At 36.8% G+C, this 27,585-nt stretch overlaps 1 protein-coding gene across 2 annotated transcripts in view; it reads right to left on the minus strand.

Annotated features, from left to right (window-relative positions):
• Window positions 1-2,767: 2,767 nt before the first annotated feature.
• LOC141349056 (glypican-5-like) overlaps window positions 2,768-27,585 on the minus strand; it is a 189,522-nt gene continuing 164,704 nt past the window's right edge. For both annotated transcript variants that reach the window (XM_073857318.1, XM_073857307.1), the window contains one exon: window positions 2,768-3,441. In XM_073857318.1, the coding sequence (XP_073713419.1) occupies window positions 3,305-3,441 (137 nt within the window). In that variant the 3' untranslated portion in view covers window positions 2,768-3,304. The remainder of the gene's footprint in view (window positions 3,442-27,585) is intronic.

A 27,585-nucleotide genomic window follows, 5' to 3' on the forward strand; every position in this document is an offset into this window, starting at 1 on the left:
CCTGGGTGTACCTGTTTTCGAAGGCTAACTGGTTATTTTGCAAATGTTTACAAATGTATGATTTTGTACGTGTTTATAAAAACAGATAGGAGAAATTAAAATATAGCAGATCATGTGCAACAAAGAACAACAAACACATATAAAACAGCTTACAGATTCATTCAACCTTTTTTGCTTACGTATAAGAACTAAATTAATGTTTTAATACTGACTCTTAAATGTTGACATACAACAGGCAATAGAAATGTGTTTGAGCAAACTGCTAAAGAAGCCATTATAGAAAATATTTGGTATCTCTAAATCTTTTTGCATCGCTTTGCTTTAAGTTCAGTATTTTTAAAAGAAAAGCATTCTGCATATTTATATGGGTTTTTAAACCCCTTTTTTCTGCATTTTTTACATTTTCCATCACACATTACAGAACATTCGTGAAAAATCCTGTACCACACATCTGCGAGAATTAGTTTTAAACTTAAGAGTTAACTTTAGTGCAATTTCAAATATACTTTCATCAAATTCGCAAAACTATTGACAGGGTAAATAATCTACATACTAAAGTCATATTTAATAAAAGCTTAATGTTAAGTTCAAGTCCCCCTGTGGTGAAAATCTAAATTCAAATTCTCCTTGTATCTATGTCGCTAATTTGTATGAATGTCTACTACCAACGACCAAACTTTTTTTGTTCAATTTGCTTTTGCGCTGCTGTGACGTTGCGATTAGGGGCAGGGTTAGGAATCATGTTTGTTTTTATTTCTAAAAATTGTATGAAATCATTCAAATTAGCCCAACTGGTAAAATATGTACAAATTCCCGTCAGATGAAGGTTTTGTTATTAATATGCTGTAACCGTGGGTTCACACCAGCCGCGTTTGAGGCGTCAAAATCGTGCCTACCGCGCCTAGTTTGCCGCTTGAAAAGTTTGAGTTTATTCGCTTCATTTGCACGTGAAATTCTAGTCATCGAGACATTCACGCGGAAATTCGCGTCATGGGAGGGGCTTCTGCGACTCCGCTCGCTTCCTGTAATCACGTCACTACTAAAGCAAGCTTCTGATTGGTTAACGCGGCGGGTTTTTTTGGCGAAGTTCACATTTTTCAACTCCTGCGTTTGCCACGGCAACACTCTATTCGCACCAATTCGAATGAGGCTGAATCGCATCTTCACATTGACTTAACATTGAAATCACTCGCGCTTGACGCCTCTACCGCAGCTGGTGTGAACGCAGCATAAGACAAATCATGTGCAAATTCTTCGGTCAATTTCAGTTTACCAAAAGCAGGTCCAAAAAATGTGTTTTTAAACCACCCCTGTTTGAAACCAATCATGTCAAACGGTAGTCCAAGCTGGTCTGATTGACTGGAGGCGGAGACTAATTTGCATATTCATGGAACGAAGCAAGGGCGTACAGCTACATTTGAGCTTTCTTAAAAAATATTTTTCATTTTGATGATCAAAGATAAGCTATAAAGGACAAAACAATCAACTAAGGGGGACTTCAAAAGGTGATGGATGGAGGGGGATACAAATTAGTTTTATGTGTTAAAGCAGGGAAGTCCAGTCTGGTTCCTGGAGGTCAAACGTCCCGTAGAGTTTTGCTCCAACCCTGATCAAACCCACCTGAAAGCACTCAAAACTCCATAGGACGCTGACCCTTTAGGAGCGGGACACGAGATTCATGCATTAAAGAGATATTTGAAGCACTTTAAAGCTTTTCCGTGCAAAGCCCAAGGCATTGCCGACACTTTGTAAGATTTATTTTATGACAATTATGTATGTGTGTTTGTGAGTGTGTGTGTGTGTACAGAAGGGATAGATTTTGGCGAGAGCTATAAAAATGTTCACAAAATTCCTGTGTGATTCTTCAGTTAAACATTCGTTGTCCCATAAATTCAGCGCCAGTCCAAACTAAAGTATTTACATACTACAATGTGCATATCATTCATAGTTCTGTTTGGTTCAGTAACATTACGCCTGTGAGTGATGGGAACGTTGCTTGCGGATGTGCAGACAGTCTTTTATTTTCTTTGCTCTTGTCTGCTCGTAAGCGATGTTGCCACAGATGCACAAATTTCGTCATGCATTCCACAGTCCCAGAAAGATGGAGAGGGTGATGATTTTACTGATAATATATATGAACCTGCAAAGATTTCTAACATTAAAACCCCAGACAACACCGTTTGTCCGAGTTGTCCATAAGAACAGATGGGAGTTTTTAGGACATGTACTGGTGAACCTCGCCAGAAATGTCCGAGTCATATTCCACCCCGAAAAAAATAAAAAGTTATTTTTTAACCCAGCGTTGGGTCAAAAAAGGATGAACCCAACCCGCTGGGTTGTAATTTACCCATGATTAGTTGTTTCAACCAAAAATGTTGGTTTTTAAAGGTGCAGTGTGTAATTTTTAGAGGGATCTCTTGACAGAAATGCAAAATAATATACAAAACTATATTATCAGGGGTGTATAAAGACCTTTTAAAGTGAACCATTATATTTTTATTACCTTAGAATGAGACATTTTTATCTACATACACCGAGGGTCCCCTTACATGAGAGTCGCCATTTTGTGCCACCATGTTTCTACAGAAGCCCTTAACGGACAAACTTTTTTTTTACGAAGCTGTCTCCGAAGATGACATGTTTGTCTGGTGGTGGCTACCGTAGCTTCTCTATGCATTTTAAATGCAAAGGGTGAGCAGTTAACTGAGCCATTGGTTGTAATTCGCAACCTCACCACTGGATGCCACTAAAATTTACACACTGCATCTTTAACCCAAATATAAACTTTTTTGGGTTATTTTAACCCAACGGCTGGGTGTGTTCTTTTTTGACCCAACACTGGGTTTAAAATAACCAAGCATTGTTTAGAGTGTATATTGCATAAAATATGAAATATATGAAATATAAGTGAAATATGAAATATAATGTAAAGTGCCATAGCATCTATGAAAAACAAAAAAATGTCAACATAGGTAGGTATGTATTAAATTTTATATAAAAACCAACTTTGACGCAGATGTCTAAGTATGTCTCATGTGAATCAGGAGAATGTATCTAATTTTACTTATTGCTTTCAAATATTAATCATAAAGTAATGTCTCCTAGATACTTAATGAGCCGATATGATCAAATCTGATAATCTGAGGTTCAGTGAGTGACACTATTTATTTTTCGAATTTTTTTCATGTATTTTTTCTATGAAAACATTTCATTGTCTTATTTCTTTTGACTTTAGGGTGAAATATGCCAGACATTTCTCTGTAACATGAACCTCTGTGTGATCTTTGTGTGTGTTTGGGGTCTTTCAGGTAAGGCAGTGCTGTAGCCACAGACTGATGATGACGATGATGAAGCTGGCCAGAGAAACAGGAGCGTCAGATTTAGGTTTGTTTCGAACGCTGGGCGACTCGTGAACCTTGGGTAAATCGGCTTCTGTGAGAGCTGTAAAAGAGAGACAGAGAGAAGTATTAAAGAAAGCATATCCATCAACAGTAAGGCAAGGCAAGTTGCCATGTCTTGCATGGTGACTCACGATTACTCTTAGTTTCTCAACAGGAAATCTAAGAGTCAGCCCTCCAAACCACATTACAGCCAATCAAGTATAAATCTGACAAACGGGGGTGAAATACAAAATCATCGTCCATCTTTCTGTGTGTGTGTGACAAAACTCTACCTTTAAATCACATTAAAACCGTCCTCCTCCCATTACCCAGAATTCCTCTGTGCTGCTGACTTCAGCATTCCTTTGCCTTATCCTGTCTGGATGAAATGCTTTGTAATATCTCTTTCTCGTACCTCTGCTTTTCATGACCTTTACATTAATCTCTCGTTCTTTATCGTCTTTGTCTTTTTTACACGGTTTTATGACCTTGTAGCCGTGTTTTCCCATCTTCCCTCAATTTCTCAGCTTCTGGTTGGATCGAAGTGAATTATCCTTGTTGGGTGTGTCTTAACAGTGGATTAACAGAGATTATGTGCTGTGGAGATGTCATGCTTCGCTGTCACGGCTGTTTTAAAAGGCCAAGCACACATCACACAACTGAAGGCTTTTACACAAAGAGAACTAATGTGAAATCTACTTTTCCAGATTAAACAAGCAATTCCAGCATTGTAGATGTGAGATTTCAAAAGTTGAAATATAATAATAATAATAGAGTCCAGACTTGAGAAAAATATCAGTCTATACTCATGTTTTCTGTTTTAGATGAGGAAACATGCATGCGTTATGGATGTGACAAAAAAGGACAAATATTCAGGAGACAGCATACTTTGTAGGAATTCTGTGAATTAAAAGGCACAAACCAGATGCAATAATACCCAAGTAATGCAGAAAGGACAGCTCTTCAAAAAACATTTAATATTTATTTGAATTTCTGTTTTTAAATGGACGTGACAATTCTAAAATTTGCTCTTACTTAACCATGGAAAAAACCTGCTTTAAAACTTTAACAGAGACTTTTCATGGGTATTTAAACCACAAATATTGACATCTGAGATATCCATATGGTTAAAAACTGTGGGTAAAACCTTTCACGATGAGGTCGACAACATTTGCATTGAATTGCCCAATTGATTTCTGCACTTAGGTCTTCTTCAATAGTTTGTCTATGCTTTGTACTCCTTTTACAAATCCTTTAATCAGTCACAAACAATAAAGTTACAAGAAAAATTATAAAAAGTATACTTGGGAGGGTCTTACTTTGAAAAACTTCACAACATGCTTTTATTTCACTACGTAAGGGATAATGTAGAGGCAGCCGGTAGTTATCAGGAAATAAGCCCTGACAGTGTGATCAGGACCCGACGCGAAGCGGAGGGTCTTGTATCACACTGAAGGGGCTTATTTCCCGATAACTACCGGCTGCCTCTACATTATCCCGCTTATTACACGGCTACTTGCCAAATAAGAAAAAAAACCTGGGCATGAATATGAATTTGAAACATTTTATTGGCATATTTGTTTTAAATTAACATTTTTATCCTTCAATGAAACTTTGCACAGATGTATAAAATGATCGTTATACCTTATTAAGATCCTCTGCTTCATACTTGTCTGTTTTCAATTTTTTTCTTTGAGAAGTTTTAATGCCCATTCTGTATTTTTTTGTGTGTTGGCTTCGTAGCTGTCATGCTCTATTTTGTCAAGTTCAGTCTCAGTAAGCTCTCTGTGTCTTGTTGTTGTTCGTTCTTCTATCCACTGTTTAAATGTTTTGTTTTTTTCCGTACATGTTAAAATTAATGTCAAAATTGTCCATTCTTAATTGTGGCTGTCCAGTGTTTGTCACAAGATGGCGCCAAACAGTAATCTTTATTGGCGCGGAGCGATTTTAAATCGTACAAGTAGTGCCGGCTATGCGTTATTACTTTGGAGCGGTTATTATTTGAAAAGAACGAACCTGCAAATGTCTCAACTGACCAATGAGAATCAAGCATTCCAGAGAGCCGTGTAATAAATTTAGTTAACCTCCAAGGGGTTAGTAAAGGTCTTCTGCATGTAATCGGTGAGCTTGTGTAAGAAAAATATCTATTTTAAAATGTATAAACTATAATAATTAGTCGTTACCGGAAGCTAGTTTTTATTATAATGTTTGAAATATAGATACTTTTTGAACAAAATCACATTGATAACCTGCAGAAGACCTTTATAAACCCCTTGGAGCCGTGTGGATTACTTCTGTAAAGGATGGATGCAATTTTTTCGGTTTCAAAAAAAGAAGTTGTTCCCTGATATCTGTTTTTACCCACTAAAAGCTTGGAAAAGCAAGGATGTTTAAAACATTTACCTTTTGGAAATTGAGATTCTGAAAGTTGAAAAAAAAGCTTTTAAATAGGACAATATTTGGCCAAGATACAACTATTTAAAAAAAATCTGGAATCTAAGGGTGCAACAAAATTGGCTTTAAAGATGTCCAAATTAAGTCCTTAGCAAACCATATTATTAATGATAAATAAAAAAAATATATATTTACAGTAGAAAATTTACAAAATGATAATTTTGTCCCAAACAATGTTTTGGCTACAAATATACCCATGTGACCAGTGAGGGAGGCAGAAAGTGTACAGTATGATGGATGGGCCTCTAAAAATCTGGGTGGGCCGGAAAAATTTGCATCATACTGTTTTTTTCAACCTGCCTTAACTGGGAGGAAAAAATGACAGATGTATGGCAAATTCAAATGAAATATCTGTAAAGGTAGATAGGAAACTTTTAAGTGTTTTAATTCCATGTCAACACTGCATACCGTGCTTAGTAAACAATGCTTTGTATCTGTTTACTACTGTATTTTTCGGTAACTGTATTTGGGACATTACACATGGGAAAATGTGAATTCAGTATTCATTATTTACTCACTTTTATGTTGTTTTAAAGCCTTATTTGTCTCCAAACACAAAAAGAAAAGTTCAGATCATACAGTATACATTCAGATATATTGTTCTGAAATATATCTGATTGTATACTGTGAGTTTTGCAAGAAACACACCTTAAATTCAGTTTTTAAGCGCAAGTCTTTCCTGGGTTAATTTAACCTAACTAAACACCCATGGCTTACCTAAGCATTGCCGGGTTCTGAAACATAGAAGACCCAGAAGTGAAAAAAATCAACACTGCTTTACTGAAAATCAACTGAAACAGTCGGGCCATCGAGTCCTGAGCCAGTCAACTTTAGTGTTATTGGTGTACACAGGTTTTATTTCTACGGGCTTTTCTTTACCCCACTGCCATTTTTACTCCCTTTACTCGAATCTGCTCTCTGCTGCAGTGCAGTGTAATCTAATGCGCTCTATACTGTTCAAATCAACCCCTTTAGCTCTCCAGAAAACAGCAGCGATTTGGCAGACGGAAAGCAAGAAATTGCCGTAATAAACCATATATTGCCAAAAGCACAATTTGTCTTCTTTAAAGAACAATTTAGATTTTTTGATAGCACAAATGGTTGATGAGTTACGGATTAATGAATAGCAATTGGTAGAATTTGTCGGTTGTCAAAACACTGCAAAAAATACTTTCTTAAATAGTATTTTTATCTTGTTTTTAGAAAAAAATATATCAAAAAATTCTTAATTCAATATGTATTTTCTTGATAAGCAAAATGACCTAACAACAAAAATCTAGTTTTTAGACAAAAATATACAATTTAAGTGAATCTTTAACTAAAACAAGCAAAAATATCTGCCAATGGGGTGAGAATTTTTTCAAGATTATTATTTGAAGATTTTTTTTCTTTATGTTAATGTTATATTTTTGTCTAAAAACAAAAAAAAAAAAACAGGTCATTTTATTCATCAAGAAAATGCATCTTGATTTAAGATTTTTTTTATATATTTGTACTAAAAAACAAGACAAAAAAAGAGCAATGTGATTTCACAAAGTTCCGTGGGATAGTCACAGAATTCTCACGGATCTTTGCATTTTTCCGTGGCCCTGCCATGGACTGTCTTTTTCCGTGGCATTCTCACGGATTGGTTACTCAACTGCTTTTTCCTATTTTCAAACCATTTTCGCTTCGGTTTAGGATTAGATTTGGTGTTTGCGTTAGTATGTAACTATTGGTTTAGACTATTTTTCTGATTTATTCTTTTATATTTTTTTAAACAATTGTCGCCTGGCATTGGGGTTAGAGTTGGGTTTGGGTAAGGATGTCATTTTACTGTATGTAAATCTATACCTAAACCAAAGCGACAATGGTAAGGAAATAGGACAAAACAGTTGAGTAACCAATCCTTGAGAATGCCACGGAAAAAGACAGTCCGTGCCAGGGAAAAATGCGGAGATCCGTGAGAATGCCACAGAAAAAGTAGCAAAAATTCTGTGACTACGGAAATTCGTGAGATCAGGCTGGTAAGAAAGTCGTTTTTTGCAGTGCACTCGTGGTCTAATAGGGTTAAGCATAATCTATTTCTATGGATCTGAATGGGTGGGCAAGCTGTCAATCCACGCTCACCCAAGCCCACCCGTAGATCCGCCACTGCCTGGTTTTGTGGTCCAGGGTAACAAATGTACTAAAGTACAAAGTAAAAGTACTTCACTACTAGCGTTGGGGGTAACCCATTACAAGTAACGTGCATTACGTAATAATATTACTTTTCTGAAGTAACGAGTAAAGTAACGCATTACTTTCTAAATGTACACATTAATATTTGAGTTACTTTTTAAAAAAGTAATGCAACTTACTTTTTTAGTTTAATTAATTTGATAAAAAAATATGTACTGAATTAAACTAAACGTATCACATTGTGCACTCTATAGTATGCGTCAAAAACTGAAATGGCAGGCCAGAGCTCGACATTTTTGTGATGAAATATGCAATTTCTTAATGCAGAACTTTTCAGTCATAAAAACACCTGCAAGGCCTGAAAGAGATCAAGCCTCAGCCAAGAAAAAGTAACGCAAAAGTAATTAAAAAGTAACCAGCATTACAGCGATTAGTTACTTTTTTGGAGTAACTTAATATTGTAATGCATTACTTTTAAAAGTAACTTGCCCCAACACTGTTCACTACTGACCACCTCTGGTGACCATGTGTAATGTATGCATCATGAAACTCAAGTGCCTGCTCATTTCATTGTGACATCATTTTTCTTCTTCATGAGATTCTACGGCCTAATGCCTTTGTTGTTCTACTGAACAATAAACAATGAACAGACTATCTGTGATGATAATAAAGGTGATTGTTCTGGTGGAGAAACATCATGAGTGTTTGGTGAGGTGTGGATGACGCTGTGAGAACTTTAAGCTTCTATGAAGACAACAGAGAACTATTGTAAGATGATTTGTAAGTTTCTGCGGTTTCTTTCTTTCCATGTGCTCATAAGACCAGATGACATGTTTTATCTCCCTTAATTATTTTATTCTCTGAAGTCACGCCGTCATCAAATCACCAAATCCATCCCAAAACACTATTCGGCCAGACCGGCAAACACATTTATTATATACATGTTCTTTGTGGATATTTGCCAAGAGAACAGTCAGTTCAATGTGTGGGATGGAAAACAACCTTAAGGCAAAAAACGGCATGATCTCATTAGCGGCCACAGGACCTAGAACAAGCTTGCCCTCTGTCAAATCCTTCTTACATGGTAATAAAGTTATCAACTCACGATCATTGCCCTGAATAACAGCAATGATGTCTGAGAGTATAATTGTCGTCATCCAAAGTGATTACACGCTGAGTCACCAACTCTGAAATTTCTAGAATATTCTCACAGACCTCTTTTCCTCCTAATGCCTGAGTTTAGCTTTCACGTTCACAGGTTTCACACAGAGCACTGAAAAACTGTCGAGGATCTGGAGGATTGGTGATGTGGGAGAGGTTGCCGTCTCTGTGTGTTTGTGAATGGTGTGAATTAGTCACCAATTAACAAGAAACCCACACAAAACTTAGCAGTAAGAGGTTTAGATTCATGCTAAGAGAAAGGTTAAGCTTTCCTGAGCTATATATAAGCATGTCTATCAGTGTTATTAAAGCTACTCTGAATCTGTTTCAATGTTTCAAGCTTATCATAATTAAAATACTAAAATGACAGTAAAGGTATTTTTTGAAGTACTTAAACAAGACTGCAATTTACCTGCAAAAAGAAAAGTAAGATTTTAACCATTCTGTTTACAATAAATTGCAAGTGCCGTATGACTGCACTAATGATGGGTAAGTCCACAAAAGAAGAAACCACCCTGAAGTGTCTAAGATGTTCTGTCCCTATGCTGTACATATGACTTTTCATTTGATTTTTCATTTGCCTATTTAAATGTCTGCCAGGAAAAAATTGTCAGTAGTGAGCCAGAGTTTAATACTTGGAGCTTGAGGTTTAAATCCCCGACTTTCCTGAACCATCACTTACAGAAAATACTCTGAATGAAGTGATTTAGATCTGAATAAAGTAATATTTCCCAATGCTGTTTCAGAGAGAAATAGGGATGGAGAAAGAGTGAGAGAGAGGAAGACAGAGAGACTTAGGGCGCACACACACTATCCAAACCGAACTGTGCCCGAGCACGTTTGACCCCCAAAGCCTGGTTCGTTTGACTACTGTGAGCTCTCTGTACCATGCCCAGGCACGGTTTGGCACGCCCCGGCCCACTTGCAGAGGTGGACTCGGGTGGTTTGCTTTGGGTCGGATACAGAATGCACAGTGTGTGTGTAAAATCGCCTGAGTTGCATCCTAATAACGAAAGCATGTTCGGATCGAAAAAGTACAGTGTGAGTGCAAGCCTGTGGGGAAGTGGGGACAGTCGGGCATGGTTTAAGGCAAACGATGTGAGCCAAATGTCTAATGGTGCATTCACACCAGCTGCGGCAGAGGCGGCAAAAAACGCATTATTCGCGTGTAGTTGAACGCTTGAACATTTTTAGTTTACTCGCTTCATTCGTGCGTGAAATTCTATTCATTCGAGACATTCATGCGGAAATTCACATCATGGGAGGGGCTTCTGCGACTCCGCTGAGACTCTGCTTGCTTCCTGTAATCACGTCACTACTACAGCAAGGTCCTGATTGGTTAACGTGAAGCAGAAATCCGCCAAGTTCAGATTTTTCAACTCACGCGTTTCCCGCGGCAACACTCAATTCACGCAGAATGCGCCATCCGCGCCGCGCTGCAAGATGTCTATTCGCGTCTTTGCATGGACTTAACATGTAAATCACTCGCGCTTGCCACCTCTAACGCATCTGGTGTGAACCCTGCATAAGAGTGCAAGGGGAAAAGTGAGAGAGAGGGTGTGAACAAGAAGAAAAGAGTGAGAAAGAGGGAGAAAGAGAGTCTAAAGTCCAATTTATAGTCATGCGTAAGGTCTACGCCGTAGATTGTCCGTAGCCTCTGTGTAGTCTGACGTTTACCTCGCCAAATTTTTAACAACGCGTCAGTTCTATGCAGACCACAAGCGCTGTGATTGGTCGACTAGAACCCCCTGTCAGGTAAAAAAACTGCGACATAGGTATTTCCGTTTGCAAAGGTGAGAACAAAGATGGGTGAAATTGAGGAGTGATTTAACTTAATGCAACAAAATCGCTGTTTATTTACATCCATCACTGCTGGTCAATTTAAAACATACACAACAAGTTGCTGTTTCTTCTTCGTTTGTGGGTTAACTTGCCAAGCTGCTTCTTCATTGACGGTCATGCTGCTACTGTGGTTACACACATGGATACTGCCTACCAGCGGTCTGCATGTGTGTTTGCATGTCATCGACAGTGTTGTGCCTGAACGACTTCATTGAACGAAAGTTCATGAACGCGTTCATATTTTGAGCGAACGTGAACTGAACGTACTGTATTACTGCCTGATGAACTTATTGTGAACTCGTTCATTCTGGTGCTTGTGAACGGCACGCGCTCTCAGTTCAATAGGGTACCAGATTTCTATAGAGTCTTCCAGGCAAAAACCCGGTTAAAACACATTGTAAACGGGCCTTAATGTGAAAAACACCCAATCTGGCAACACCGCCACCAGGCTGCATGCGTCATCAATACAACACTGACTGGACGCTGCTGAAATCCAAATCCCTGCCGCGACACTCACATAATTTAACATTAAATAGCATTATATTTGTCCTAAACGGTTAACGATTAACATAAGTTAGGCTGCTAACGCATATTCTGGATCTTGAAATAGACTTTGACTAAACTCACGCTATTTAACGTGCACGTGCGGTGGTCCTATACGCGATGCCTTGCAGCGCTTTTTGCCCGGAAAACCCCCTTGAAACACCGGCTAACGTTAGCCTTTCAAGGTATGTGCAAGCAAATACAAAAATTAAAAGACAGTCAATGCTAATGTAAAACATGGTTGGATAAGGATTAAAAGTTGGATATGATGAAGATGAAATCTGACGCATTTAGCTTCAGTGTTAAAACTGATAAAATAATTGCTGTCTGTGGTTATATGGGCTATAATGGCAATCTTTTTTTTTATAATATGGGAAAAAAGAACTATAAATTAGTTCATTTTTGGAACTGTGAACTAGTTCAAATTTTTGAAATATGAACTATGAAGTGAACTAGTTCATTTTAAAATTTGTGAACTGTGAACTGCACTAGTTCATGTAAAACGTGAACTTTCCCAACACTGGTCATCGAAGTATATATATAAAAACCGACGCATATTCTACGCCGGTGCGGCTACACCATAGGACGTACGAACAACTATCCTTTATGCTATGTACACACCAAATGCGTAGCATCGCATTGCTCGCTCTTTATTGCTTGTGGGATTTAACTTATTTTCAACTTGCGCCAAGGCGTGCTTGAGGCTAATAGCGCGTGTTTTAGCGGCAATCGCGCCACGCAATTTGCGTCATTCGCATTGCCCCGCGCGAGGATGCGTCTGATCGCATCTTTGCATTGGTTTTGTATGTAATCTACTCGTGCAAATCATTGAACTCGTGTTTGGTGTGTATGCCCCATTAAGGGCCAGATTTACTAACAGCTTGTACCAGCGCAAACCATAATTTCAGCTGAAATTCTGCAAAGCCTGCCGTTTAGTCTCCATGTTACTATTTACTTGGTCATTGTGGCTGGCAATTGTCATCTTTCAGTAGGGTAATGGTCATATGATTGGAAAGGATATGCAATAATCCAGAAGACCCAATCAGAGAGTAAATTTGAGGAATCAGGTCTCTGTTTCATCTCCATTTCAGAGTTTTCAAACTATAACAGAGTCTGCAGCGTTTACAAAAGTCTCCGGTTTCGGGAAACAACAACTCCATAGTAGTGTGCATGCCAGGTGTAACCGTAGCAAAAGTAACTTGTTATAAAATGTAAACTTAGCCTCAGTTTCAGGCTGTATACTTGTTGCAAGATACAGCATGATACTGTAAAAATGTAACATTACATGTGTGTGTATGAGTGAAAGTTACTGTGATTGTTAACATATAAACATTTATACTAGGGCTGTCAACCAATTAAAATATTTAATCTAGATTAATCGCATGATTATCATGAGTTAACTTGTGATTAATCGCAACTTAATCGCACATTTAAAACACTTATCAAGTTTTTAATACTCTAATCAACATGGGCATGAAGAAATATTCAATTCAATTCAATTTTATTTATATAGTGCTTTTCACAATAGTTAATTGTTTCAAAGCAGCTTTACATTAATAGAAGTATATGAAACCGAGAAAAACGAGCATAGTAATAATGTAACGTATACGGTAAAGTAGTAAGTTAAGCCAAAGGTGGCGGACTCTCCAGGGGATGAAAAAACCCCCTAGGAGAAAAACCCTCCTGGCTAGTCCAGGGGGAAAACTCCTAGGAGGGAAAAAACCCTTGAGAGAGATACATATATATTTATATATATAAATAATCGGGGTATGCGAACGGCTAAGCGAATTAAACTGGTTCCGCCGGTGGTCGCTGGTCAGGCATCAGCTTGGCATCTCGTAGAAGGACGGTCAGTAGATCAGCGGTGTGATGACCTTCACGGTTGCAGGAACTGGGTCTGTATGTCTCATTGGATGCTTATGAAATATGATGAAATATGGATGCTTTATGCAAATGTGTGTTTATTATTAGTGAAAGAGTCCAGTTGAAGATTTTTTAAGATTCAAAAACAAAATCATAGCATCCATACCTTAAAATCACTGTAAAACTAATAGATTTAGCACACATAAAGTCAAAAGCTATATCAATATATGTTCAACTTTTCTTTCTTTTATTGTTTGATTGACATTTAGGGCGAGACAGTTTTAAGATCTACTATTGTATAATTCAAGGATCTAATATAATGTTACATATCAGATATTTTTCCCAACAGTTAACCAAACATTCACTTAAGATATAACAGATTATATCTGCATGAATTCTTCTCAAAACAGATATTTTTAAAACTGTAATTCGATCTATATGTGTGCATATATCGGGGTGGCGCACATTGTGTGTGCATGCTTCAGATGTGTCAGTCAGAAATTGCATGCTGCGTTAATTGCACATTGAACAATGAGTGTCATTAAAATTAATTTACGTTAATGCGTTATTAACACGTTAATTTTGACAGCCCTAATAATATACAGAATGTCTTTATATTTAAGCAGTACACCTGCTCTCTGTACTGCTGTTTATTGCTCCTAATCCTGAGGCACGTGTTTAGCAAACGCATGTTTAACTTACAAAGCTCATAAACATGAAAGTAAAATAGCTGCACCATTTACAATTTCACCAAAATAGACCCGGACCGTCTGCACAACCAGTTCATATTCTGCTCTTTCAACAAAAAAAAATCTAAACTCTGAGAGCGCTGTGACCCTGTACACTCGCCAAACACAGCTTTAAAAGCCTCTTAATAAAACAACACAAATCTAAGCACCTGCCAGCACTCTTAAGAAACAATCACAGCCTGCAGTGACCAAACCAGCGTATACTGGCTTCACATACTGGAGTCTGCGCTTTAAATTCTCTGGGGTTTTTGTTTTCCATTTCCATCCTTTGGTTTATTCCACCCATCGCTCTTTACCCGGGTGACCTGTAAGTCCACGGGTGACACAACCTGGCTTCACTTAAGAAAGTCAGCGAGAAAGAATGTTTTAAGATCCTTTCATTTACCATGTAACCAAAACTGCATGTGCTTTGCTAAACTAAGCCACATTGCGAGGGCTCTCATTTGCAATGACTAAGAATTTCTTCTACTTCTTTTTGGTTAAACGTCTTTAAAAGGAACGAAGCACTGGACATTTTTTAAAACCTCACATAGATTCTAACCACGGCATATGAAAGTCAAACTGAAGCTGTTCACATTCATTTTAAAGGTCTCTGTTGTTGTAAGTCTCACTGATTCAGCATTGTTTTGCTGTGGCAGAAGACAGACAGACAGAGAGACAATGAGAGAGGGAGAATGAGATCAGATTGGGTGGGAAGTTGAATTACTAATGGGAAAGATGAACAGTACCCAATGACCGCACACACAAAATGTTATGCATGCATCATTTCTCTATGCTTTTTCCAATGCTGTTTATGGTAATTATGGCAAATTTATGATGTAATACCAAATACCTGCTCTTATATCATTATTATTTTTATTAATGTTTTAACCTATACGTTTAATCACATTATTTTATGCCAACATAATGACTTACCGAAGATAGTCACTAAAAGGGCGACAATTACAAGGGATAAGCCATTATCTGAAACAGGACATTTCTTTGGATTTACAAATCTTTGGGAACTTTTGGGATAATGTAAGTATACAACTGCATTCAATATAATCACACTGTGCCAGTGTTTTGGGATATTTTATTAACTCTATATTTACTCTAAAAAACAGGGTTTTTACTCATGCTGGTTAAATATTGGACAGAAAATATGCTGGGTTAAATATGCCTGACCTATCGGTGTGCTTTGAGTGTACAGCGGGGAAAATAAGTATTTGACACATCAGTATTTTTATCAGTAAGGGGATTTTTTAAGTGGACACAAAATTTCCACCAGATGTAGCCATCAAGCCAAATATTGAATTCATACAAAGAAATCAGAACATTTAAGTATACAAGTTGAGTCATAATAAATAAAGTGAAATAACACAGTTACAGTCGTGATGTACACCCCAACATTAAATTACACAGTAAATTAATATCAATGTTGTTACAATGCTAAAATCAAAGTTGTGTCTGCTGAGTTGGCGCTATATGCTAGTTAATGCTATATGCTAGTGTTTAGGCTGAAGTTCTACTATTGATGTCACAGTTCTTCATTATTATTAACTCTGCATAATTGATTATTCCTCAAAATCTGTATCTTCTTCTGATACAGACTCAAACATAAGATCTGTTTACACACACGCAGAGGTACTGAAGGAGAAACAGCCAATCAGAGCAGAGCTCAACATTATTACTATTCATGACCCTTTCAAATAAGGTAACCATTTCACTCTAAAGGCAAATAAAAAGCATATCTGGATAAATGTTTGCACTTAATAAAGCCACAAACCTTCTATGTAGATATCAGAGAAGAATTTAACAGATTATTTCAATGCATTCTCTGGCATCTTTAACAAAGTGATGCTCTTATTACTATTTAGCATTTTCGCTCTGTACAAAAATGTAAATGACTTGTTAATCTTTCTGTAGTGTGTTCTTCAGCAATTACCTTCAACTAGCCGTCATGTTCAAAGTTCAGAACAGCACAGACAGCTTCCCTATACACTACAGGGGCCGTACTGAGCCTGGTCAAGCAATTCAGGCGATCAATAAGACGACTCTCCCTGAAGAACCCCAATTATCTCATGACACGGCAGATAGCCGATACAAGCTACTGTAGTGACTGTTCCCAAACAGATACAAAAATACCCAACCAACGCTGCATAACTCATTTATAGTTCACATCTATTGCATAATCAATAAAAACACTAAATTACTATCATGTGATAGTAACAGCATCTGTGTCATGACTAGAAAAACCTTCCCATCTCGAAACAACCATTTAAACAACTTTACAGTTTGAGGAAAATGTTTTGCTAAAAACTTCAGAGCTTTAATAAAAAATTCAAGCATTTAGAGCTCAGCATTCACAGCAACCCTTTGGATTGAATGAATAAATCCTTAGGCGCAATAACAGAAGTCTGAATGACATGGTGTTTTCCATCAGTGACTGTCCTTACGAGCAATAATGAGCATATTTCACATGGATCTCTTTATAACTGCAGCCGCGGTAAGCATTTACACAGGAGCTTGACCTTCTGTTGCCTGGCAATCCACCTATAAAAAGGACCGAACTCTTGCTTGGATAAAGAGAATTTAGGAACAAAATCATAAAGGCCAAAGAGAGAGAGAGAGAGAGAGAGAGAGAGAGAGAGAGAGAGAGAGAGAGAGAGAGAGGGAGCTAGAGAGAGACCAGACCAGACCAGACCAGACCATCAGACAGGCAGACAGTGAAAAAATAAATGAAGAGTTTGGTTCCAAAACGCGATAAACGCCATTTTTGAAAAAAATGAGTTACTGCCAAAATCAGTATTATATCAAGTCAGTAGTTAAAAGTAAATTCTTAATTTTACGCAAAATCCAATATCCGCCGTGTTTCCCAAAATGCGATAAACGCTACTCCCCCTTTTTTACAGAACGCAATAAATCCTACAGCGCACCATTCACGCAATGTAAACAAACAATGGCGGCGCTAACACATTGACCCCAGAGGATCTTATGAAAAACTTTCCATAATTTTACTCAAAGTCAACAAAAACTGAGCAGGACCAAAAACATTTTACAGATGATCGCTGTGAAAAACGTTAAGCGAAGACGTCAAGTAACCGCAATGACAGGGTTCTTAATATGACAAAGTAAGTGTTTTGATTAATAACATTAATGTTTATATTTTTAATTAGTGTGTACAACTAGTCAACTAAATGAATATAACATGGCAAAGATGAATGCACATTTATGTAGGCTATTGATTCAATAGATTTATAGCATTTTTAATAAAAACTTGTGGAAAAAATAATCTGTTTTTATAATAAATCTTTGAAAATCAACTTATGGATTTGAATTTTTTATGTTTTTATAACCTAAAGATGCTATGGGAAAGTTTGTAACAGAAAATAGTTGTTTTCATCTTGTCACTTTCTTGGTATAGAAAACACGTTTTTACCAAAATTTGTCAAAATGGATTTATTGCGTTTTGGAACCAAACTCTTCAAATTATGTTTATAAAGAAAAGCTGACACAAAGGTAAAACTAATCCATTATGAAAATGTTTCATCTTAAGTAACTCAAAATCTCAATAGTATAAGTACTTCGAAATCGATTCATTGTCTGGCTTATTTTCTTGGTTGATAATTGCAACCATAGACATCAAGACCAGTTATAAAGTTTTTTTGTACTTGAAACGTATACATTTATCTGAAAGCTGAATAAATAAACGTTCCATTGATGTATGGTTTGTTAGGAAAGGACAATATTTGGCCGCAATACAACTATTTGAAAATCTGGAATCTGAGGGTGCAAAAATCTAAAAATACGAAAATCGCATTTAAAGTTGTCCTCACCAACACATATTACTAATTATGCATTTTTTTATATATTTACAGAAGGAAATGTACAGAATATCTCCATGAAACATGATCTTTATTTAATATCCTAATGATTTTTGGCATTAAGAAAATGTATAATTTTGACCCATACAGTACAATGTATTGTTGGCTGTTGCTACAAATATACCTGTGCGACTTATGACTGGTTTTGTGGTTCAGGGTCACAATTGTGATGACATCACTTATGTTTTATATTTTAAAGGCGGAGTCCACGATGTTTGAAAAACGTTTTGGAAAAGGAGACGGGCTGACTACCAAAACTCACTTATAGCCAATCAGCAGTAAGGAGCGTGTCTACTAACCGACTTCCTTGCCTGGTTGTCTATGTGTGGGGCGGGTCTATCAACAGAACGTCCAGATTCTATTGGGGTAGGGGCGTGTTTTTTAGGTGATTTGAAATGTCAACATTGGCTTTCAAACATCGTGGACTCCGCCGTACATGTTCAGAAGACAACCTGTTCACTTGGAAATACAAAAAAATTCAATAGTGTGTGTTTAAGATTTACTCTATGTTTATACAATTTACATATAAGCCTTTTGTACAACAGTGGCTCACAACAGTGAAGAAAACAACAAAAAGATTCAACCTACTGTACACTTTCAGACATGAAGGTAATAAAGTTGTCAATGTGATGGTACACTGTAAAAAAATAACATGCTGGATTTAATTAAAAATATAGTGCATCAATTTTGCATCCACTTTTTTAAGTAAGTTTTACTTGAAATTTTAAGCAATTACATAAATTGCTTGGAATTCCACGTGAAACTTAAATGGATGCAAAATGATGCACTATATTTTTAAGTAAATCTAGCCTTTATTTACAAATCCCATTTAGATTTGTACCTGTGAGGCACCAATTTGTGAGGTACTAATATGCACTCTTTAGATTAAGGTGACCAGATTTTTTAAATGAAAACCGGGGACATTTCCTAGTTCAATTGTCAAAATATCATTAAAATCTCATTTGTTGTTATCTATAAATAAAAAAATGGCACAAAACATTTCCTGCAAAAATGACTTTCTAACTTAGTATTTTTGTCTTGTTTTCAGTACAAACATCAAAAAATTATTAAATCAAGATTAATTTTCTTCATTAGCAAAATCCCCACAGTAACACAATGTAAAACACAGTAAACAACAATGTAAATGAACCAATAGTTTTGATAAATAACGTGTATAGGGAATAATAAAAATGCTTGTGTGAATCTTATTTCATCTGTGTTACAAATTCATTTAAATTTGCATTAATTTTGCTATCTGGAAAGGTACGCAAGCGCGCCTTAACATGTCGCTTGCATATTCACCTGCCAACAAGTGACCACAACTTGCTGCTGCATTACAGTACTCGTGCAAAACAGTGATGAAGATAATATAAAGGATTAGAGTAAGAAAGCACAAGGAGCGTTGACTCTGAAGAAAAGGATGTTTTGGAATGTCTAGATCCCCATTTTATACAGAAAAATCACAGTTTGCTTGTTTACATCCATGTCTTTATAAGGTAATCTTGCCAATTCCCAGTATGGCAGTGCCAGTGAACTACAATTCAGCATCCAATGTAGCATCCTATCTACAGCGGGGAAAATAAGTATTTGACACATCAGCATTTTTATCAGTAAGTGGATTTCTAAGTGGGCTATTGACACAAAATTTCCACCCAATGTAGCCATCAAGCCAAATATTAAATTCAAACAAAGAAATTAGAACATTTAAGTATACAAGTTGAGTCATCATAATAATTAAAGTGAAATGACAATCAATCTAAAATAAAATAAAATAAATCTTTGGTCTCCCCAGAATACTATATCATTATATCATATATATAATATAGATACTTTATTAAAGCATGTTTGTAGGTGTCCTTTTAAATGCAAATGAGCTGAACTCTGCACTAAATGGCAGTGTCGTGGTTGGATAGTGCAGATTAAGAGGCGGTATTATCCCCTTCTGACATCAAAAGGGGAGCCAAATTTAAATTACCTATTTTTTCACGTGCTTCCAGAGAATGGTTTACCAAAACCAAAACTAAGTTACTATGTTGTTCTTTTTCACATTTTCTAGGTTGATGGAAGCACTGGGGGCCCAATTATAGCACTTGAACATGCAAAAAGTCAGATTTTCATGATATGTCCCCTTTAAAATGGCATTTTTGTGCCATAAGAAGATGCAAACATTAAAAAACAAGTGTCTTAAAAACAAACCAATAAATCAAACTATTAAAAAAAATAATTCACATAAGGCACAATGCCACATGCTTTACAAAGATGACCAAAAGCTTGTTTTGCTTGTTGACCAATCCACTTGGTGCTGCTTAGTTTGGCTTATGATTTTGTACAGGTTAGTAGCGCCACATCTACTGAAACCGTCTGATGAGACTCAGACATCAAAACGGCAATTCACATCGATTTAAAAAGAGAGAAAAAGAAAAATAGAAAGAGACAGAGATAAATTCTGTATATTCAGGCAGCCACAGTCATCTCCATTGGATGTGGTCAGAATCGGTCAGAGCTACATGTAGGAGGACAGAACCACAACCAGGTCTCAAAAACAACCCGGCCCGTCCTGACCCCAGTGACTTTGGAGCTTTCTGTGATGTTTGGCAGGTCTTAGCACATCCAAACAAACAGGCCGGAAAGCCCGGGATATGACCAGAGAGGAGATGTGTTAAACGTACACAAGTCCAAACATTCACCCAGCATGTATAAAATCTTTGTGCTTGTGTGTGATGTTTGCTGGTAATAAAAATGCTCTAAAACTGTTTTTAACAGAGGTTATGTATGAATTTGTGATTAAACGAACCACAGGGAGGCGTCTTATATCATAAACACCCCCTCAAGACCTTGGATTTAGACAGCAATGATTACAGCTACAGTAAAAGTGAGAGAAAGAAAAAGATGAGTGGGAAGACAGAAAGAAAGACGAAGAGAAAGAGAGTATTGGAGGGATGCTCACACCATCGGACGACTACGCCGTGCATGCAGTCGGACAGGAGAGCTTGTGCACTGCCGTGTGAATATAAGCAAGCAAAATGAGGCATTGTAATACATTTTTTTTGGGTCTTATACCGCTTTTCCACTGCGTGGTAGGACTAGGCTGGCATAAGAATGTTTTTCACTGCTTAAAATACTTAAACGAGTTTGGTAACTCCTACAACAAAGCGCAGCTGACGTCATTGGTTTGCTCGACGGTGCACAAGGGTAAGCGAATCTTACATTTAGCCATGATGCTGGTAGTGATGATAGTCTCTGACCAATCAGTGATCTGCAGCAAACCCCACACACATGTAGGTTGTGCATGCATCGAACGCCCGTGTACACGTATGTGTCAAACTAACTACACTTTGCAAGGTCGTGCGTTCAACCGTGCGCGTACGTATGGGTACACGTAAAAAAACAGACTGTACTCCGGGCTTTACATGTCACGTTTAAGTATCGGTGCAGCACGCTTAGAACCTCAACAGAGATCTCATTCTAGAAAAAGAAATTGGTGAGAACGAACATGTTGGTGTGCATCACAAGCCCAGAGGACATCCATCACTTACGCAACATAAACATTTTTCTTTGTGGGCAAACACTTGAATCCAAATGTTTGCGTTTAAAAGGACGTTTCTGGGTAAACTGTGAGAACACTGCAGAGGAAAACCATCAGAGGAAAGCTAAGCCACTAATGGGATGTAGATATTTCAAACATCAAAACAACACGCTCTTTCTGTGATGAACCAGACCGATTTTCTCATACTATTTCACTCAAACACATCTCAGTGCGAGTTTAAGGGGTGAGAGGAAAGTCATTTTCTCATTGTTTTTCCACTATAATCCAACGTTTCGAAAAGATGCTGCCCAGCTGTGGTGGCTGTCTGACAGGGAACATTCTGGATCGTTCAGAGCCGTGTTCAGGATATGGACGGCTTAGGTCCCGATCCCTAAGATTACATCCAGGACTCTCGCTCATGCGCACACCTTTCAACACCATGCAAGAAATATATAGAGAGAGGATTTATTTGAAATTGCTAATGTGAAGGTAAAGGATGAGAAATGAGAAAAAAACTGTTAAGTGAGAAGACATTGGCCTGCTTGACAGATGTGTACCCAGTAGGTGCGGATATTGCCACCAGTAATAGCAATTTCCCCCATCTTTCATCTGAGATTCACAGCAGAGACTCTCTGATCCTTAGGTTAAACTGGTCCTACACATTCGTTACAGGGATGGTTTCATCAAATATTAAATAATATGATCATACTTGTGTCATTATGGCCTTTATTTTTCCCTGATCTATAAAATAGAAGTTACCACTAGCTGTGTAGTTACTTAAAAACTTCAAATACAATGTAAATAGGTAGTTCATACGACTTTATTTCAACCCCAAAATGCAAGCATCTAAAATCTTCCCCTTCACTATTTCTCTCAAATCACTTATTTGAGTATTACATTGACTGCACAATACAAAATATCTATGCCGATACCTAGTGTTGTAGTTCTCGAGACCGGTCTCAGTCTCGAGACCGGTCTCAAGACCACTTTTTAAAGGTATTGGTCTCGTCTTGGAATCGACCGCATTTTTACTCTGTCTCGCCTCGGTCTCACACAAAGAGGACTCTGAATTTTATTTCAAGATCAGCCAAGACCACAACTAATGGCACACTGCAAAAAAATTATTTTCAAGAAAAAAAATCTTGGTATTTTTGTCTTGTTTTCAGTAAAAATATCTAAAAATTCTTAAATTAAGATGCTTTTTCTTGATGACCAAAACGACCCAAGAAAATGAGTCTAGTTTTTAGAGCAAAATTTCAAATTTAAGTGATTTTGTCAAGAATTTTTCTTGAATTTAGTGTTTAAGAAAAAGGGTCAAGGTATTTTTTTTCTTACCCCATTGGCAGATTTTTTGCTTGTTTTATGCACAAAATCACTTAAATTTGATATTTTTGGTCTAAAAACTAGACTTATTTTCTTGGGTAGTTTTGCTCATCAAAAAAAGCATCTTAATTTAAGAATTTTTAGATAATTTTACTGAAAACAAGACATAAATACTACAATTTTCTTGAAAATAATTTTTTTGCAGTGTGCCATCAGTTGCGGTCTTGGCCGGTCTTGAAATAAAATTCAGAGTCCTCTTTGTCTGAGACCGAGACAAGAACTTGTAAAAATGTGGTCGATTCCAAGACGAGACCAAGACCTTTAAAAAGTGGTCTTGAGACCGGTCTTGAGACAAAAAGACATTTTTTTCTTGAAAATAATTTTTTTGCAGTGCACATCACAAATTTATTTTTTATCATGAATTTTATGCAGTGTAATCAGATTTGGCATATGATGTTGTCATTGTTTAAGCATTGTTTACGTTTCTCCCATTTCTTTCTAATTTTATTAAAACACCTGCATTGTGTTAAGTGGATGGCAAGCCATGGAAAGACAGTTCAGAATAAATGGTTAACTTTATTTTACTCTTTAGTGTTTGTTGTTCACTTTTATTTGCTTATAGACAAATATAAATTTCCCACTTATCTGCAATGCCTTTGATTATTTTATCAACTTTTCTGAATGGATACACAGATTATACACACACACACACACGCGCACGCACGCACACACACAGATACAAGAAGTGTCTAATAATATGCATATTCCACATTTTATCATAAGTGTTTTAATGCAGTGACTTGCAATGGTCTTGGTCTTGACTTGGTCTCGGCCTGTCTTGGTGTTGGTCATGACTTGGTCTCGGTTTAGGTGGTCTTGACTACAACACTACTGATACCGATATTCAATTACTTTGAATAAAATACCGATACCGATAGATAGTTTTTCTTTTTACTTAAATTATTATTTCATTAAATCCTAAAAGTGAAGAGCATACAAACTTAAATTCTTTTGTCATTGTGACCCAATTCAAAATAATCACACATCATGAATTCTGTTGCATTTTTTCACCTCTTTTGATTGCCAGGATATAGTCGGCACCGATCATCAGCTGTTTTTCGGCCAGAAAAATAGAGATGCACCAATATATCGGCCAATAATTGATGCCAGTCGATCAAAGCAATTTTTCACACTATCGCTATCGGCCGAAACTTTAAAAACTGCAGACAGTTATGGGCAAAATATCTTGTCAATCAGAAGAGAACAGGAAAATGCAATTTCTCAGTGAAAAATGTAAAGAAACATCATTAGTTTAATATTTAATGGGTATCAGTACATTTTTTTACAGGTTGATATATCAGTGCATCCTTTTTTATTACAATTTAACATGCAGTTAGAATATGTTAATATAACAATGTCTAATACATGAAATGATATGGATTTGGATATTTTCCTTTACTATTCAACATGCTGTGAGAGAATTTAGGAGATTCATATTGCATTTATATTCTGTATTTGAACAGTTTCGTTGCAGAAATCTCATTTTTTTGGTTGTGCATTCCAATTAATATCAATTCAACTGCAGTTGGTTTGTTTTGATTTAAACCTTCATAACTTAAAAAATACAGATAAGTAGCACCATAAAACGAAATAATAACATGATAACATAGTAATAAACATGTTTTGACAAAAATGTTTAAAAAAAGAGTTACCTAGTTTTGCAACCAAACTCTTCATTTGTTTTACTATCATATGGTTTTACATACTGAGTTTTTTCATATCTTAAAGTTGAATATTAATGTGTCTTCTGTCACCTGAATAGAACTGTTTTGCTGTTAAGTTTTGGTTTATCAAAGTGCATTGTCCTTTTGAACTAAGTTCATTGCAAGTGCTTCGTTAAGTTTCCAAGAAAAGTGCAGGTGCATTGAAACAAAAATGACTTGCTCTGTAGCAACGAAGCAAACCTAATTGCTGATTGGTGGAAACTAAAAAGTTGAAAACTAATAACCAGACAATTGGTCAGCTCAAATAAGCAAAATTGACAGATACAGAATTAGTAATTGATGCTATGGAGTCTTTAAAAGGTGTTAAAAACAGGAAATGTGTGGGTTGCAAGCTTGCAATGAAACTATAAGAAAAGGAGTTGGGGGTTTGGAGAGGAAGTTCAGCTGTCATATCTCGTTGATGAACACCAAGCTGAGCCAGTCTTTATGCAATTCTTTAATAAAACAAATTATTTTACATATCTCTCTACTGCATCCATTATTCCATCTGGAAAATCCATGACAATTAATACCTTGCCTTACATGTGTGTCTACCATTTTTGAAAAACTGGTTTTGAAAGTACAATTTATTTATATATTTTTCGTTTTTCATTTACTTGTGTAGGTGGGATAATAAACAAACTCAGTAAAGGTATAGATATTTATAGACGGTGATCACACTTTTTTTATTATTCTATTTATTAGCACTTGAGTCGACTCTTTCAAGGACTCCAGTCACTATCCACCTAAAACAACAAACACAACACACACTGATCCAGGATCTGAGATTTCAGCACACAGCTAGATAAGAACCAGATCGGCATGATGTAGAGATGCAGAGCATCAAAACCCCTGATTCGTCAATGCAACAGAGATTTTTGCAAAATATTTCAGCTGACGTTTCTGTTTCAAACAAAACAGTGGTCAGCACTTCTGTCCAAACAGGATGATAAGGTTAAATTTTCTGACTCAACAGGAAGAAATCTGACACTGAGCATAGCTTTCTGTTCGTGACTACACAACAACACAAAATATTAATGATTCAAAAACACATCGCTTCAGCAACATGCCCACGTCAGCATGTCAATGTGATGCTCATTAGATGGGCCTTCCTGTAGTCAACCGGGAATGATGCAAAAAAATAATACAAAGTATTGTGGCAACCTACAACGTTTCTGTCCATCTTGTTTCAATTTTCTATGTTTTACAGTAAGTGTTTTGCTTGTTAGTTGCTAATGTAATTATGGACAGTCTCTTAAAGAGCTGTGTAAAGCAGATTAGAGACTGTAAGCTTATGTGTGTTTATTCGATAGAGATTATGTGTACTCGTGTATTCAAAGAATGACACTAGCAATCCAATGCGCTGTAAAAAGTGATTTACCAAATGTGATTTTAGCATCGAAGAACCCATAAACAGGCCATAAACCAGTGCTTCCAATATAAGTTTACATCCCATCTCAACTCTCCGCTGGGCAAGACAACTACATTTACATGCATTCATTCAACAAACACTTTTATCCAAAGTGACTTACAAATGGGTCAGCATTTAATCTACACTACGAAGAAATGCATCTATTTAAAAGCTAACATTAGCTCTTGCACACAAAGCATAATTTTAATGTGATAGTAAGACCACAGGTACTGTAAAACTATTAGTAGTTAATTGTTGTGGATAGTACAGTGTAACTGGATACAGTACAACTTATAAGGATATTTGTTATAGCAAAGTAGTCTAAACCTCACTATAAAACCAAGCGAAAGTGTTTGGAGTCTGAGCTTTGAATGGAAAATGCTGTGATGTTTTACCTTTATGATACGTTTTTGTAAGTTATTTGGATTGGCTTGCAGTTATGTGTGTACTGTATGTGTTATACATGTAAATGAGAGAGATATGCTGTAGGTCCAATTCAGGACTTTTAATTTATGCACTCGCGATGCGTGAATCATTTAAATAATCTCCTCCCAAAAAAGGGAAACTTTTAGAAAGAATTCCACGTGGATCCGGTTCCTCGGTGCGTTAAACCTGGTGCGTTTTCGGTTCGTTTAGGCATATGTGAACATGGCACTCGCGCTCGGATCCGCACCAAAACCACTGCCTGAATGAGGTGGTCTCAGCTCGATTGCAAACAAACTCTGGAGAGGTTTGGTAAAAGTGTGAAAGCAATCCATCCCAACAAACAGGCAATCTTATTGCTTGTTTAACCATGAACATACCTGATAGCTTTTTGGTGACGAATTCAAAAGCGCCATTTAAACCAAAGCGCACCTGTTACTTATAAAATGTCTTCTAATTGCTCTCCTCCACAATACCCTGCTGAAAAAAAACCAGCATACCAGCAAGACCGGCATATGTTGTGTTTTGGTGCTGGTATGCTGGTGACCACCAGCTAAACTAGCATCAAACCAGCATATACCAGCATAATTCCCATGGTGGTCCATGCTGTTTTTTTCAACATGATAAGAATGTTGTCCCAACAAATTTTTGATTCCTGCTTACAATAATGAAGTAATATGACTGCGGTTAGCAAATAAACCACACAATAATTCCACAAAGCTGATGTCTGTCAATCCTGATGGGCAAATTTGAGCGGAATCACGGAAAACAAACAGATGCACTTTGACCAATTAAAAGAGAGTTTACTCGCACATGTATTAACAAAGTCTGGTTGGTTTGGAAATATTGCCTTGTGAATGCAAACTAAACCAATATTAAATCGCAACATTGTTCAATCACCATTGAACCCCTGGTTTCAAAACATAAGCAATCAATCTACATGTCTGAAAAAACACCCTAAATGTTAAGACTTTTGAAATGTCCCTAGCTGTCACTCCTTCAAAAAGTACACATTTGCATCAAAAGAGTTCATTTATATACATGTATACATATCTGTAACTAAATGGTACATATTGGGACATTTTAAAGGGTACTGCCCCAGTGATAGCATGGATCATTTTCCT

This window comes from Misgurnus anguillicaudatus, chromosome 2, assembly GCF_027580225.2.
Source record: "Misgurnus anguillicaudatus chromosome 2, ASM2758022v2, whole genome shotgun sequence".
Lineage (NCBI taxonomy): Eukaryota > Metazoa > Chordata > Actinopteri > Cypriniformes > Cobitidae > Misgurnus > Misgurnus anguillicaudatus.